Source organism: Periplaneta americana, chromosome 1, assembly GCF_040183065.1.
Source record: "Periplaneta americana isolate PAMFEO1 chromosome 1, P.americana_PAMFEO1_priV1, whole genome shotgun sequence".
Classification (NCBI taxonomy): Eukaryota; Metazoa; Arthropoda; class Insecta; order Blattodea; family Blattidae; genus Periplaneta; species Periplaneta americana.
This window is the reverse complement of record NC_091117.1, coordinates 136,094,519-136,112,877: the sequence shown is the minus strand read 5'-3', so window position 1 is coordinate 136,112,877 and position 18,359 is coordinate 136,094,519. Positions and strand designations below refer to the sequence as shown.

The 18,359-nt window shown below is 36.2% G+C and overlaps 1 protein-coding gene across 13 annotated transcripts in view; it reads right to left on the bottom strand.

The window, feature by feature from the left end:
* LOC138701176 (CAP-Gly domain-containing linker protein 1-like) overlaps window positions 1–18,359 on the bottom strand; it is a 463,706-nt gene that overhangs the window by 131,973 nt on the left and 313,374 nt on the right. For 2 of the 13 annotated variants that reach the window (XM_069827847.1, XM_069827875.1), the window contains exon 1: window positions 7,720–7,919. The exons of 10 other annotated variants lie outside the window; for them this stretch is intronic. In XM_069827847.1, coding sequence (XP_069683948.1) covers window positions 7,720–7,768 — 49 coding nt within the window. In that variant the 5' untranslated portion in view covers window positions 7,769–7,919. Of the gene's footprint in view, window positions 1–7,719; window positions 7,920–18,359 lie in introns of those variants that run through there. One more of the 13 variants, XM_069827909.1, reaches the window with a different exon arrangement.

The window sequence follows — 18,359 nt, the reverse complement described above, 5'->3', positions numbered from 1 at the left end:
GAATAATGAACTATAATAATTTTAAGTCACATCCAGGGTCAGAGTTTCATTAACAATATGTAATATTTACGATTACAACGCTTTCCCAAACACTCATAATTTAATAATAATAATAATAATAATAATAATAATAATAATAATAATAATATATCTGTCTGTCTATTACCATCAAAAGTAACGTAATACAGTAGGCTAATATTGCGCAAACGAATTAGTTCCCCTAGTTTGAATATCATTTATGTAACAAGCCCAAGTATCTGAAATATAACACGAGTAACATACAACAGGGATCAGTTAATATAGGTGCGCACCTCGCAGATATAAAACCACTCACTATTTCTCGTGTAGTCCGGATTTGTGCGAGACGGGCCTCGCACCTCGCATCTTGCATGCGTCGGTTCAGAAAAACCAAGGCTTTACATAAACTCCTGCTTTACACATCTACGTAACTCAGATTTCGGACTTCTATTGCTACTTTTTTTCTACAGTACACTACAGTGAAGTCAGACTGACAAAATAAATCAAGAAATCAACGTCGAAAAAGCCGAAAAATCTTAAATAGCTGACGTAATCGTCTGTTTATGAAGAAAGTTTGAAGTTTGGTTACAACTTTAAAATGTTTCTGTGTAAAATGGCGATTATATAAACACAAATATGCGAGAGCCACCATTACTAGTAATATGTGTTATTGACAAATATACAAACACAAACTATAATAAACACAAACACGAAAGATAATAAAAATTAACGTACAGTAGTGGCAAAAAAAAACCGGACCGACCCTTGTAGCTGATTTCAGAGCCTTGTTCACTCCAGAGCACGATAGACTGGTAACTAAGACTTTCGGGGTTCGAAGGAAACTTTTTTTTGTTCCTTATTCAAATTTATTCCCAATACTTTTCGATTGCTGGTAAAATTCATGTTCTGGGAATAATAAGTTAATTAAGTAGTAAAATATCGCTGCAATCGAAAAGTATTGGGAATAAATTTGAATAAGGAACAAAAAAAGGTTTTTCTTTCCCAGGCAGGATTCGAACCACGAAAGTCTTAGTTACCAGTCTATTGTGCTCTGGAGTGAACAAGGCTCTGAAATCAGCTACAATGGTCGGTCCGGTTTTATTTTTTTTTTTTGCCACTACTGTACATTACACCGATATTTACATAGAATTAATATCATATAAAATAATCATGGTTTTCAAAACCAAGAATATGACTAATTTTATTTCGTTTCTTTAAACATATACCGGTATTAATAAGAAATTATAAATTACCAAATTTATCTTTCAATGTCTGTACAGCACAACACAAATTACTGTACAGGCAGCTCATGGAATATCATTTTTCCGAGACATAAGACCACAATGAAACACACAAGTAAAAACACATGTAAATTTTGAACAAAGTCGAGAAATTAAATTTAACAGTATAAAAGTGTTGGAGTAAAAACGACAAATAAAGTCGGAGCAATATTCACTTGGGGTCAGAAAGAGATAAAACTTCACCTTAAGAGAAAACATCACAGTATCAATACAAAACATTAACGTCCTAAGCGGCATTTGAACCTATTCCCGCAAGATTCCATGTAACATTCACTTGCACTTTGACATTACGAGCTCGTAAAAAATGTTACTTCATTTAAATCAGTCATCAATTTCCATTTATGAGTAGTGTATTTTTAAAGATTACGTATCATACATTTCTTCTTTAGGAAGAACTGTCGATAAGGAAAACTAAATATAATTTATCAGTCACGAATAAATATAGTTGTCGCCATAATTATTTTCATATTAAAAGTCTTATTGCGTAACAAAATGTAAGATATGTAGATACTGTTACAACTATTATATTACTCTAGAAGCTAAAAGAACCCGCGCATCCACTTTTCAAACCAGCGCAGTGGAGATAGAGTGACGTTTGTGATTTTGAAAGATGGTATTGGGGCAGAGTTTCTACGGGTATTTCCGTGTTTTTCGACATAGTATCAATATTTCTCCAAAATTACTATAGCTAACATTCATATACAGTGTATCTTGCGCAGGAATCAACGGTAAACTGCAGCACAATATCTCTCGATAATGCCATCAGCAGATGTTAGGACGAAATACGATTGTGTTCTACGGCATGCAACAAACCACTTTTTCATTAGCGATAATGTCGACGTCGATCAACGTTTTGAAACAACTTATTGCCAAAACATATATATATATATATTATTTTTATTATTACACCTCCTACAGGCTATCTCTCCGCGTAGGCCTCATCGAGGTCCCTCATCCCCGGTCCCACGAGGCACGAGCCCAGTGGAGAGTCCACGGTACATAGCACTACCACCAGCAACGAATGACCACATATCCAAGGGGACCCGCAGCCGACTCTACATCGGAGCAAGCCCGAAATATAGGAAAGATTATGAAAGAGGGGAAATATAATTATGATGGCGAAATGAGTCGTAGGTCCAACGCCGAAAGTTACCCAGCAATTCTGCTTCAATTGTTGACAGAAAACCTTGGAAAGAAAAAAAAACTTCATCCGGGTAACTTGTCCAACCAGGATTAGAACTCAGGCCCGCTAGATTTACTAATCGTTACTCTACAGCGCAGCGGTGAAGTTAAAATGTGCTGTTGTACGCATTCAACATTAATGTTACCTGCATTAATATACGTCTTGTCATCGATGTCCAGACATTTCAGGAATCTTGAATATGAGGAATTACACCCATTCGTATTGACTACACTAGGCCCTGGTAATAGTAACATATGCACATCAGCTATCTGCACATCTCGACGGGCCAGTTCAAAAGGGAAACAACTCAGAATGTAAAGGTTAGGGATAAATGCATTGTAAAGATTCATATTGCAGTGAAAAATCCAATTAACACATAATTATAATTGGAACTTATAGTATATAAGAAACATCACCAAACAGAATTTGGAGTCATTTCAATGTTCCTCGGATTTTTCCCAGCAACATGAAACTTCAAAATTCAGTTATCTCAAAACTTTGCATTTTGAGTTGTTTCGCTTTTGAATTGGCCCGTCGATTTGTGTAATTTCACTTGCTAAGTCGGTGTTGATGCATGTTATAGTTGTGTATGGAGATTAAACTTGCTGTATTTGGAACAGTCACACATCATCTATGAAACATGGTCCCCCCCCCCCCCAGAGTTTGTCTATCTAACCATTTCAAATGTCAACATTAGGTCTATCCCATTGAACATTTTGTAAATAATAATTTCCAATGTTATGTATGAATTGTATCGCCAATAAAGTATATATTTTTTTTAACTGTAAATAATTAAGGACGATTTTCGCACAAAATTCTCACCATATGATCATGCTTATTTTTTATGAATTCATCATTAACATCGGGGATAATTTGTTGCAGTTTCACACATTATTATTATTATTATTATTATTATTATTATTATTATTATTATTATTATATTAAACAATGCCACCAGGTTGTACTTCTGTCAGTTTCTTACGTGTAATTCACTTCTGTCTTTAGAACGCCCGGAAGTCGAAGTTACATTAACCCGATAATATGATAGGATGACTGTATGATTATATGGCACCATGAGAGGTCTTAACTCTGAACTTAACCTAATTTACAGAGCATGGACAAACACAGGAACAATTCCCTTTATTATTATTATTATTATTATTATTATTATTATTATTATTATTATTATTATTATTATTATTACTATTATTACTTACTTACTTACTGGCTTTTAAGGAACCCGGAGGTTCATTGCCGCCCTCACATAAGCCCGCCATTGGTCCCTATCCTGAGCAAGATTAATCCAGTCCCTACCATCATATCCTACCTCCCTCAAATCCATTTTAATATTATCTTCCCATCTACGTCTCGGCCTCCCCAAAGGTCTTTTGTCCTCCGGCCTCCCAACTAACACTCTATATGCATTTCTGGATTCATTATTATTATTATTATTATTATTATTATTATTATTATTATTATTGTTGTTATTATTATATTAAACAATGCCACCATGTTGTACTTCTGTCAGTTTCTTACGTGCAATTCACTTCTGACGTTAGAACGCCCGGAAGTCGAAGTTACATTAACCCGATAATATGATAGGATGATTATGTATGATTATATGGCACCATGAGAGGTCTTAAATCTGAACTTAACCTAATTTACAGACCATGGACAAATACAGGAACAATTCCCTTTATTATTATTATTATTATTATTATTATTATTATTATTATTATTATTACATTTACAAGCCAATAAAGCTTACTACTGCTCAACATGCTTGACCAACACTAGATATTCACGAGATATGAACCTGGTCATGTGGTTAGCACTTATAATTTTATAACAAGAAAAACGCAAAACACAACGGACTGACATACATTCAATTAGTAGGATAACAAGCGCTCCATCTGTGACAAGTGCAAGTGCCCGGGGTTCGATCCCCGGCAAGGTCGTGAATTTATAGTGGGCAAAGCAGACCATGCAGAGAGCTTTTCTTGGGGCAGACCTACTCTCTCTAACATTTCGTCAACGCTCTCCACTTATTCATTTCATCTATCACCTCCAATAGCAAAAAATAAAACCTCTACTTCTCTGCCTAGGATTCACTGATTTGTATCCGAGCAAGCTAACATTTAAGTTACAGCGGAGGAGATACTGTCTCTATTCCGCACAGTGAAAAAGTGAAATTATAAAACCCACATTTCGTTATCAAGGTACTGTCACCTTGTAATCAAGTCACCAAGGTAAATGATACATATCTGCACTTTGTCAATGCCTCTCTTCCTGCAGGATAACACCTACGTTAGGCTGCACAAAAAGAACGAGACACAATGGAAAACATGCTTAAGGTAAGCGTTCACTACATCGTATCGCACTAGTCGGACGAATCGCACGGATCGGAAAAAGACTATCTTTGCTGTAATTGTTATGTAACCGCGTTCACTAGATCGTATCGCACGCATCGGCTCTCGGCAAATACGTCCACGTTTCTCGGATGAGCAACTTTTCCGACGCGTGCGTTCATGGCCTTCTTTAATAAATCAATTTTAATTGGTCAACTGTTACTATTATGTTGTGCCATGTTCAGTGTCGCTCCAAAATGCCAGGCGGAAAACTTATTTCGCGTGTAGACAACTGCGAAGAATTATATAATTTCAGGTATTCCCATTACAGTAATCAAGTCGTTTCTTACATATATATTATGTAACCAATATCTCTTTCGTTTCTTCCTCTTCAATTAAGAACCATGAAACAATTACAAATTCTTATCGCTAACACTCATGAATAATAGGCCTAACCTCAAAACTCCTCTGTTTTCAGCAATGTCAATATCGTACGTCATACGTTTTAAACAGCTGATACAGAATCCGATGAGACAATGCGGTAGAGCCGTTACAGTGAACGCACTGCACTCAAAATATCCGTTGCGTGCTATTCGTACGAGGAGTGCAATACGATGTAGGGAACGCTTGCTTTTACAGTTTACGTCTGGCATCCCTTGTTGGCATCCCCCGTATGAGAGGGATTCATAATATAGGTACTAAATATGCTGCAAGATTATGTAACAAAACATCTGCGAATTTGCGCAAAAGACATACTGAGAGCTGTTGTCTTTAAACATGTTTTGTTTACGAAATCAGAATGCGTAACACGCTGAACAGAAGCAAAATGCAACAGTACTTTCAATAGAGGCGACGAGTTACGCAGCTGCATTCCACAGTACTTTATGGCTTCGACCAGATTCCAGATTTCAACATTTTCCAATCGACTTCATTCCTTCCTGACGATAATCACGTCCGAGTTCAAATTTTCTCCATACATGTCTAGTGGAATTTATTGAGTAATAAATACTCCCGATATTTTATAGACGACAGTTCATAGTATGGTGAGAACATTCAACCGTCATCGGAAAAAAAAAAAAAAATACGTAACTGAAATACTCTTTTTCTGTCCAAAAAAAAAAAAAAGACCTGGAGGTGTCCCTGTGTATAAAAAAAATCCACTGAATCGCAATTGTGTACGACCTATTCTTTTACATACTCATATAATATTTTTATGAACGTCTTTCTTAATTAAGAATTACAATATAGCAACAAACTTCAAACACATACATACATACATACATACCTACATACATACATAGCACAATTCTAACTGATCAGTTAAGTTAGAGTAATGGCTTTCTACACCGAAGACCGAACTGAAATATTTCCATGGAGTATTCCAATCGATCTGAATACAATCCGTATTGAATACGATCTCTGTTTTCATGCAATTTTCGATATGTATTGAAAACGAACTGAGTACGGAAGCTGAAGTTTCGAAAGTAGTTATGTTGGTTAACATGTTATCGACATATTAGCGTGTTTGTCACTATGTAGCTATAAACAATGTTGCGTTTTCCAAATGAGGCGCATGAAAACTTAATATTCTGGCTGTTAATGAACAATGGTAATATTGACTTTTATAGGAAAACACGAAATATTATGTTTTACAACAGTCATTTTTTCAACATACATATTGCCCTCGCTGTTGGTAAAACAGCTGACGTCCACACCTGTGGAGTAACGGTCAGCGCGTCTGGCCGCGAAACCAGGTGGCCCGGGTTCGATTCCCGGTCGGGGCAAGTTACCTGGTTGACGTTTTTTCCGGGATTTTCCCTCAACCCAATATGAGCAAATGCTAGGTAACTTTCGGTGCTGGACCCCGGATTCATTTCACCGGCGTTATCACCTTCATCTCATTCAGACGTTAAATAACCAAAGATGTTGATAAAGCGTCGTAAAATAACCTACTAAAAAAACAGCTGACACATTAAATAAATGACGTCGATCACGTGTTTAGCGCATTGAGATCGTAATGAATACGATACCCGTTTTCATGGAACTCAATTCGAACTGAATACGATCCGATCCCACTTTTTAGGTGTATCGACCTTGAGACTCAGATCTAATTGAATCCCCGTTATTCATGAAAATAATACGCTAACTTAAGTCTATTTGAATACTCCATGAAAACGTAGAGTCAAGTTTGAGTGCAATTTGTCGTGAATAAAAATGCACTAATAAGAAACAACGTTATGGTACTGTCACTTCCGTCAAACTTCCCAAAATATGCAGGGCTAACACAGTCCAACACAAGACAAAGAACATACTGTGTGTGTGTATATATAGTATATATAGTACATATATATATATATATATATACATATATATATATAGTACGGTATGTAAAATAGAAAGAAAATCTTCCCTTGTTTACCGGATTGCAGCTAATCAATAAACTTTCCACGCGTTCACACCAGATAATCATAATTATTAATACAGTATTTAAATGTTGTATTAAGGCTCAACTTCTTCAATAATTTGTTATCGTCGTTACTACCACTACCACATCGTTCAAGTGTTGTACCCTCTAGTCCGCTCCTACACATTAGTGTGAGGATCTTGAACTAACAAGAAGTGTGGGAACCTACCTAGTCCTATAGTTTTCATAGCTCAAGGTCAACGTAAGAAAACACAAACACAAGAAAGGGGCGCAAGTCCAGTTACCATGGAAAAGAGATAAATCTCAATTTTCCTAGAAGGGATCGAACCCGAATCCGCTGAATTTGTAGCAACAGATTGCTTATTATTTTAACGCATGAAATTACGAATTATCTTCCGCATACTACAAACAAATATACCGCCCGCTGATTTATCAGACACTCACCTTTGGAGGTAACAGGTTCTATATCGACGACTTTAGCTATTGCAGGCATTGCTGCTGTGATACAAAGAGCCAAACGTCAACTAATAAAAAGAGAGAAGCACGTAGCAGTGCTGGCCTCTTACTACAGAGACGGCTGGCTGATGGTTACAACTGCTGCCTTCCGTGTCCTCGGAGCGACTGACTCAGACAGCACAGCACAGCATCTCAAAACAACGTACTATTGCATTAACCAAACTAACCTTGGATACGGTTAAGGACACATGTGCGGATCGCGATAACCAACTTGGGTAAACTGTTGGAAGAACGACAGCTAGATTAGCATGTGGAGATCCCCACCCAACCAGCACTACTTTCGGACTAACGCCGAAGGCGCTCCTAGAAGTCCAAGCAGGAACATAAAAAAAAAAAGAACTTGATTAAAACCTACGCCCCAAGGGCATCATAGTAAAAGACCGCCTACGATTTTACGGGTATATGCATGATTGCCATTTAAAGTGATTCTAATGGTCAAGATGGTTAAGAGAACAGTCATCACAGAAAGTTCACGAAGGGTCTTTGTCCTACTACAGTGTTTGGGTTTTAAAACTAATTTCCTCGCTCTTTTTACCCCAGTTCTAATCTTAATTAGTTCACTCTCTTGATTGCGGTCTATGATATTGAGTGCTAACTTTTAATTAATTCATTTTCCAATGGAACATTTCTGAGTTCTTCAGACGAAACAAGTCTCACAGAGTTCAGCATGTTGGTCTTTTAAGCAGAGGGCACGGGTTCAATTCTCGGTAGGGTTGAATTTCCTGGTTGAGGTTTCTTCAGGGCTTTCCCTCAATCTTAAGGCAAGTGCCAGGAAATTCGGAGCACAACATCCCTGAATATCACCGGCCTCATTCATCACCGAAATCGCGATATGACCAGAGATGTTAAAGCGAGTATAAATAACAGCGAGGGGAAAAAAAGTCTCACAGAAAGAATAATAATGTAAAACTTGACATAAACAATTATTTATTTTTACTTATTTTATTAATAGTTCACAAAATAGTACATAAACTTAATAATTAAAACTAACACATATACAATTAGTAATTTTACACAATAACTATACAACTTTTAACACAATTTCTAAAATTAAATATTTAATATAATTAATTAATTCAAAGGATATTTCATAATCTAGCAAAAACACAACAAAACTGAAACTTTAGGCCCTGTGTAATTAATAGAAATTAGAGATGAACAAATCTAACTCCCGCTCTCACTCGCTGTGTTCGGTTTTTAAGTCTCGTCTCATAACTATCGTGCTCTTAGAGTCTTGCTTATCATCCTCGAAATAGCATTTGGTCGGCGTGGAAAAATTTCGTAACTTTTAATAACATACAACATTGAAATGAATAAAATTTAGAGATGTTTAATTGATAAAAAAGACAAAACAAAACAGTATCTTAGTTACCAAAACGTTCTGGTTCTATTATCAGATATGGCGATATAAACAGAAAAAAAAATCTCAAATAAATTTGCATTTCTAAGAAACATAAAACATAACGTTAAAAAAGCGTTAATATATTTTTTTTATTTGAGATTGTACACTTGATTTCAAACATACGGAAAAAATCCTAGCCTTTTAATCAGAGCCTAGTAATTAGATACAGTTTGAGGAAACGGATTATTACACACTGAAAGGTAGAGATGATATTTCAAATAAACTACTTGATTGTTTATACATCTATAACAGACGACAAAATAGATTAAAAGTTCAGTCTGATATAAACAACTGTGGCAATTCAAGGCTGCTTGACGTTCGAGAGTTGACCACTCCTGATGTCTTGAAAGTTCGGTTGATTCACTCAGAAGCAGTTAACGACATAGGCATACTGTAGTGCGGGTTTTCGGCTTTGCGGGCGATGTTACTCTAGCATTCTCGATCGTTGTTCAACTCCAGTAGAAATACATAATACGAATAAAACCAATTGTACTACAAAATTAATTAATTCAAACGTGTAGTCATGATAACGTATGCAGTATCATCACCTGTGCAGGATTTCTGACAAGAGAATCTGGAAATCCTGACATAGGCCCTACTCTCATTTTGAATTTTCTGCATTGTTATGTTATTGAAATATATAAAATAAATGTTTTATTGGTTTAGTTAGCCGTTTTCGGTTATTGTTGTTGTAATGCACTTTTTAACGTGAAATGTTTAAGCGGAAATCTATACAGATAAAACTGTTTCATTTTCTTGTAATACCATGACACCACTCATGGTATCATGGAAACAGAAATGTGAGTGGTTTTCAACTCGGTCCGTCTCACTCTATTCTTAATGTGCCTCGATGTTTTTCACCACAGTGTGAGGATTCGGATCCTTTCTCTTGTGAGGACTGCGGCGTCCCACTCGACGTGCAGGCTTTTAACATCTTCGGCGATCCTGATCTGAGGCTGTTTTGCCATACTTTCCCCTTTTCATGTGGTAGCTATTAGGTTACGTCCATTTTGGGCTTTTCCCTTCAAAATCCTCTAATGCTCCTTCAATGGAATGCCGAAACTCGAAGTGAGATAAGTGGCCGATAGGCTTGGAGCTCACATATACAGTTCTTCTCAGTCCCAAATTCCCTTGCAACGACGCGTTTTTGTCTGCCTTTCAAATGTTTCTCTTGTCATTTCCACATTCATTCGTTTTGTTTCGTTTTCGTCATGTTTTAATAATCATGGAAACAGTGGGTATATGAATTATTATACAATATGTCCGCTGAAACATTCCGGGGTTATAAACTGCTATAATTCTGTCACTATGTGTTTTACGAAATTCATACCTGACACAGGTTGGAGATAAACTTCTATGGAAGAATGCTCAGAAAAATGAAATGAAGAAGAGTACTTCTGAAATAATAAATAGGATTATGCCTCATCGTAATCCTTTTGTTATTATCTTGGTGTGTAATCCTTTATAGGTACCTTCTCGTACAATGTCTCATTAGAAAGAACAGCTCAAAGAACTTTAGGAAATGGATAATTGATCATTGTTGACCGAAACAACAGGAGGCAGCACAAGAAGAAGGAAAAAAAAATACAATTTTCGCTATTTCGCTAGTCATTAAGGCATTGTTGGATATAAGCAAATTGTGTTAAACGATCTGATTGTTAAATTTTCAAGTCTGTGTGAATTGTGCTTGTTTATTTTTCCATTGACATGGAACGTTGCCTCGTCACTAAAAATGAATTTGGCTGAAAGGTCTTCATCACCCGTCATTAGTGTCAATAAATTTTCACAGAAAACACGTCGTTTTGCATGGTCATCCGGTTTCAACTTATGCACTAATTGCAGTTTGTAGGGGTGAAATCGCAGACGAGAACATAGGACCTTGGAAACGGTGGATTTAGAAATGTTTAACTGCAGACTAGCTCTACGCACAGACTTTTGAGGACTATGTACAAACGCCTCCCGCACCTGTCCTACAGTTTCCGCACTGACAGGCCGTTACCATGAATAGCCTTTCCTTTTATCACATATGAATCCATGCTCTACAAAATCTATATACCACTTCAGAATCGTTTTGTCGGTAGGTGCCTCATGATAAAAATTCCGTCTGAAAGCACGCTGTATTCTTACTACACTCCGAGTGCTATGATATTCCAATACACACCAACTACGTTCCTGTGGATTCACCATAACCTAAATACCCTGTAAATGCTTCAGAATTCACACAGACTTGAAAATTTAACATTCAGATCATTTAACACAATTTGCTTATACCCAACAATGCCTTAATGACAAGTGAAATAGCGGAAGCGGCGTTTTTTCCTTTCTTCTTGTACTATCATCTGTTGTTTCGGTCAAAAAATTATCAATTACGCATTTTCTGAAATTCTTTGAGCTGTTCTTTCTAATGACTCCGGTATGAATTTCGTAAAACACATAGTGGCAGAATTGTAGCAGTTTATAACCCTGGAATGTTTCTGCGGACACACTGTATTATACTCGTACACATGAATATCAAATAAAATATGCTGCAGTACAGTGTTAAAGAAACTACATAAAGTATTTCATTACTTCAATTAAGTATACAGACGTTTCACACAATGTGTTTTTTTTAAATTCTCAGTCTTTTTTTTTTTAGTTTTATTTTGTTTATGCATTTTTTTTTTTTTTTTTTTTTTTTTTTTTTTTTTGCTGTATCTGAAGCGTCTTTATATTGTCCCTGTTCCAATATCGTTTTCGTGCGTGATCTTGGAGAGAGTAATCTCTGCAGACATTGTTTCTATGTTACATATATTGCTGTGGCAAGCCATATATATTTCTAAAATAATCTCCATCTTTCATTTAAGTTACATTCATGCAATATGTTGTTAAGTGAACTTCAAAGATTTTGAAGTCTGTATATGACGTCAACTGTTTATTTTCAATTTTATGTCACTCGGAAAGAATCCAGATCAAGCTTTTAATATAGTGCTGGAAAATTGGCAGATACAGTAAATACAAACTTTTTTATAATACGTGTACTTAAGAAGAATGAATAAATAGTACACAGAACGTACGAGCAAAGAGATGGAAGCCGAGAAGAATGTATATTGAATACCAGACTTTCGGAGTCATGAATTTATGACGTTACGTAATTAGGTCAATATACTGAAAAATCATTTATCACAATGTTGATATTGTAATTTGCTGAACCGTAGCTCCGCTGGTTTGTCTTCTCGCCAAATTAACTCGAAATTGACCAAGGTCAGATGCTGCAAGATTTGTAGTAGTGTGGCTATGGAGCAAGTTTCGTCTGACTGCTTAGGACTTTCCTCCTACTCTCATTCTAAAATTGCTTTAATATCGCCGTTTAACTATACAGTGTGTCCGCAGAAACATTCCGAGGCTATAAACTGCTATAATTATATCACTATGTGTTTTACGAAAATCATACCGGTGTCATTAGGAAGAACAGCTCAAAGAATTTCAGGAAAGGCGTAATTGATAATTGTTGACCGAAACAACAGATGGCGGCACAAGAAGAAATAAAACAAGAGTCCGTGGATATCCACGGACTCTGAAATAAAAAAAAACGCCGTTTCCGTCATTTCGTTTGTCATGAAGTCATTGTTGGATATAAGCAAATTTAGCTTAGGGAGGGGAATCACGTTCAACCTCCAAAATGAAATGTGGATTCTCGCTCCCCCAAATCCTAACATTGTGCTTGTTTACTTTTCCATTTACGTGGAACGTTGCTTCAACACTAAAAATGAATTTGGCTGAAAGTTCTTCATCATCCGCCATTAGTGACAATAAATTTTCACAGACTACACAGGATTCACACAGACTTGAAAATTTAACATTCAGATCATTTAACACAATTTGCTTATATCCAATAATACCTTAATTACAAGCGAAATAGCGTAAACGGCGTTTTTTTTATTTCTTCTTGTGCTGCCATCTGTTGTTTCGATCAACAATTATCAATTACGCATTTCCTGAAATTCTTTGCGCTGTTCTTTCTAATACACCGGTATGAATTTCGTAAAACACATAGTAACAGAATTATAGCAGTTTATAACCCCGGAATGTTTCTGCGGACACACTGTATTTTCGTCTCTGAATAGTCTCTTTCGTTGAAAAGGAAGCTTACACAGGTACCATTTAACACTACGCATTACAGACAACTAGGCTGATACTTAAGTTAATGGCTTAGGAAGTAATTGATTATTTAACGTTTTATTTCAAATTAAAAAATAATATTTAGAGAGGAAAAGCTAGTACAGGAAAAACAGTGGAAAAATGTTAAGTTGAAATGTTTAGACAAAATCTATCTCTCAAGAATCTTGCATATCACATATCATATCGAATTTCGGTTCTTATTTGTGTGAAACCGTCGTTTGAGAGAGCTACAGATGTTTGCCTTACAAGATACTACTTAATTTTCACGGAGGGAGCCTATGAAATGAAACTGTACTCTTAAATTCAGGGCTAACTATACAAAGGTCAACCATCCCATTAACACCAAAGGTGCTGTACGATTTCCTGTTTATTTGATAAAACGTAATACACTAAAAACAGATATAGCTACCCTATACATCACACAAGACGGTGACTCATAGTTCAAGCTACTATTAGTATAAGATCGATACCATTTCAAATATGTCAAATTACGCAAACACAAATCTCAAGGGACCTTGGACATTGGCCGAAGAATACTGGTTGTAAATGGCAATGCTCAACGAACGTATCACCAATCTCTTGGATATAAATGGCCCACATCCTTATACAATCTTACAGCAACTCTGTGAGTTGGAGTAAGCTATTACGCTGTAACTACTGCATATATATATATATATATATATATATATATATATATATATATATATATATATATATATATATATATATATATATATATATAGTAAATAAATTAATCGTTCGAAAGAGTCATTCCCCAACTTGTGTCAAACAGGTTTCTTTTCTCCTATTCTGTGTCTTCAGAAACTAATGAGAGTAACATTTTCGCGAAGCATATACCACTATATATACATATAGTATCGCATACCAGAGAAAAGGAACAAACTACTATACAGGTACTCTCGAGTGCATTGATGGTCGGAGGTATAAACAAAATGCTACCACCACACCCCCTCTTCAATGTAAGAATGACAGTTACAATTTGTAGGTCTCATGTGCATTGTTGGTCGAAAGATGTAAACAACAAATTCTCTCTCTTCTCCGAGCATAAGAACAACCAGTAAAATATATTATTACGATGTACCAAAGTACATATATTTCCGTGCAGAAATTCTGCGTGATCATATAATGAAAGATGAGTGGAACAGAGAGGGAACCCAAGAGGTGGAACTTAAACTGAGAGGATTCAACTCGGCATCGGGATGGGAATCCGGTGTGGCTTAGTGGATAGAGCGTCAGCACGTAGAGCTGAAAACCCGGGTTCAAATCCCGGTGCCGGAGAGAATTTTTCTCTGTTCCACTCATCTTACATCTTTATTCCAAAACTTTTCTCCCCATAATGTGCAAGCTTTCAGCCAAATTTCATAATTTCTCGGGAACTCAATTTTCAGATTCTATGACTCAAATGAATGTCATTTAGAAGAAACATTTATTTCCTTTTCGAGATATTAGTCTAAAATTCACTTTTCAGAGTTATCGTAGGAAAGAAATACTATGTCGGCTGTAGATTTGAAAATATATGGCGAGAAGAGGAGGGAGAAGAGGAGCTCTTCAGGATGTGTTGGCAACTGGTAACGTCTTGGCACAAATTAACATATTTGAGATACGTTGAATGAGTAGACGAGACGAAGCTCTCCGGACAAAGTCAATGACATGGGGAGTTCTCAGCACAGAGAAAACAAAGATGAGAACATTCGCAACAATGGCTTTAATAATAGACACTAACAAAATAATTTTTGTTTATTCAACCTTGACTTCTTCTCTATGTCTTTCGGCCTATTCATTCGTCGGTTTACCAGTAAACATATTAAGTCAAAAATATATAAATGATCTTGACGAAACTGAATCCTCAAAATATTACTTCTAGTAAGTTGTTTCTTTTTATCTTTATTTCATTTCCCGGTTATAAGTTTATACACATACATTATGTAAATTATATACGCTCTTTTCTCAGAATCAATAATTTTGACTTAATGTGTTTTGCTTGTAAACCGACGCATTATCCTACTGTTTAAGTTTGAATACCTCTTTTTATCTCTGCTTTAGACTTACGCCATATTTGAAAAACGAAACACTTATCCTCCTAAACCACTATTTCGCTGAAATAAATGGGCACGAATAGTTAAAAACAAATTCTGAAGGAAAAACATTACAATTCAACTCCTGTGCACAGTACACGTAAAAACATGCATTTTTCTCTTTGCCTCGCAAGCTCTCTAGCTTCCACTATACACAAATACACAATAGAATACATACATACATATATACATACATACATACACACATACATACATACATACATACACACGCACATACATACATACACACATATACATACATACATACACATACATACATACACACGCACATACATACATACATATACATACATACATACATACATACATATATACATACATACATACATACATACATACATACATACATACATACATATCCCACAAGCTCTCTAGCTTCCATTCTACACATACATACATGCACACATACCTCACAAGTTCTCTAGCTTCCACTATACACAAATACACAAAAGGATACATGCATGCATACGTACATATACACATACATACAAACATACATATCTCACAAGCTCTCTAGCTTCCATTATACACATACATACATGCACACATACCTCACAAGTTCTCTAGCTTCCACTATACACAAATACACAAAAGGATACATGCATGCATAGGCGTACATACACACACATACATACATACATACATACATACATACATACATACATACATACATACATACATACATACATACGAAATATAAATAAATATATCATAATCATATTGATAAAATATATACTGTAGTCTAAATAAATAGGTAAAGAAATAAATTCAAACTGTACAACAATTCACAGAACTACCTTCGACACAGAGCTATGAGTAGAACATTTCTTACAGGATTCAGAACTCGACATTTCTAAGAATTGAAATATTTACCTACTCTGTGTTGTGAAATCCCATGATGAATTTGTTACAGAAGATCAATAAAGGCCACCTCTCTCACCATGAATAATTTTGAGCACATATTCGAAAATATTCTTATCATCATCATCATTATTACTATTATTCGACGGAGAAAGAAATGGGCAATTATCGGCAGGATTGGATCACAATGGAATTCCTACACATATCTTACTTACTACGAACAAGATGGAAAACGAAATCTCGATAAGTAGGAAACGTTGACTGATAGAATGTAGTAAAGAAGCAAGTTTTTTTTTTTTCTATTATTTGGTGCAGAACAAAACCATTTCTCGAGTTTCCTCTCATGCTGCACCGTTCTCGCCTTTAACGATTACTTTTCTTTTGGTTGTTCGGTGGAACACTTCTTAATCATGCACACTACTAAAAAATCTTTAAATACGCCGTGTCTTTGGAGAAATAACATTACTGAACGTGAAAAAAGTAATAAAACAATATTAGTCACTTATGTTCACTCAAAGTACACCAGCATAAATTATATTGGACCGTTTTTCTTTCATTATGTCTTCCTATAAATTTTTTGAACCTTTATGGCTCGTTGATTTTCGTTCTTGGGGCAATCCTCTATTCTCTTGTGGTTCGTATGCCGCAAGGCTTCTGCTTAAGACAGCATAGGGTTAAGGTGTATTGGTTAACATGTCTGCCGGTGGGATTCGACGTTCGCGATTTCAAAGAAGGTCGGGGAAAGTGATTTTTAATGCTTATAAAATTCTCGGCATGGTCTCCATCTGAAGAGAAGTAAAGCTGGGGATCTCGTGTCCCAGCTTCACGGCACATAAAAGACCAGTGAGATGACTCCAGCCTAAATTACTGGCTGTTCTGTTCACCAAATTGTTTGCTTTATTGATATAAATATCTATGAATCCTACAGAACTGTAACAATCTCCGGCAATAATAATCGAATCTGGAAAACACAAAAGCCGGTTCCTAGTACCGTTAACAGGTTTTAAAGATTTCTGGTCAGAGTTCAGAACATGTAAAAGAATCTGAACAAAATTAATAATTTCAAAGGCATGTTGGGTCCGATAAGTATAATTAATACAATTTTAAATATATATGGATTTATTAACGTCAGAATTACTTATCAATAATTAACCATTCAAGCCATTAGATTATGACATAGGGTGATACATAATGAGCGACGAACGTTTTCGCCATAAGTATGGCATCCTCAGGTCTCATAGTAGCGAAGACACATAATGAACACTTATACAGAGTGTTTAAAAAATACGGGGCATAATTTCAGGTATGTATTTCCCATATGTAGACAATAAAAGTAGTTCATTACAACATGTGTCCGGAAATGCTTTATTTCCGAGTTATGGCCTTCACAACATTGAAATTCACCGGAACGTTTTTCTTTCCGCAGGTCGTTGCCGTCAAAGGAGACATTAAGAGGGCACTCTGACAGTTCATTCCGAGGCGAAGGTTACATTCAGTATTGTGTAGGCGTTAGACTGTGCGACATGTATTCAAATCAAGAGCTGGCAGAGATACACTTCATGTACGGTAAGGCGAACGGCAATGCTGCGCTGGCTCGTCGTTTGTACCAGGAGAGGTACCCACAGCGACAATGTCCAGATCGGAAGACATTTGTACGTCTCCATTACCGTCTGTGCGAGTATGGAAAATTTAACTCTCCTGGTTTAGGAAGGGAACGACCAAGATCTACAACTCCAGAAGTACAGGAGGAGATTCTGGAGGCTGTGAACATGACTCCTTCTGTTCCTCATATGACTGTCTGGAGACTGTTGAAAGAGTATCAATTGTATCCTTATCATTTGCAACGTGTACAGGCCCTGTCACCAGCAGATTACCCTGCACGAGTTAGGTTCTGTCAGTGGTTCTTGCACCAGTGTGGTGTAAATCCGAACTTTCCTGCCTTAGTATTATTTACAGATGAAGCACAGTTCTCATGAGATGGCATAACAAATTTCCACAATCAGCATGTATGGGCGTATGAAAACCCACGT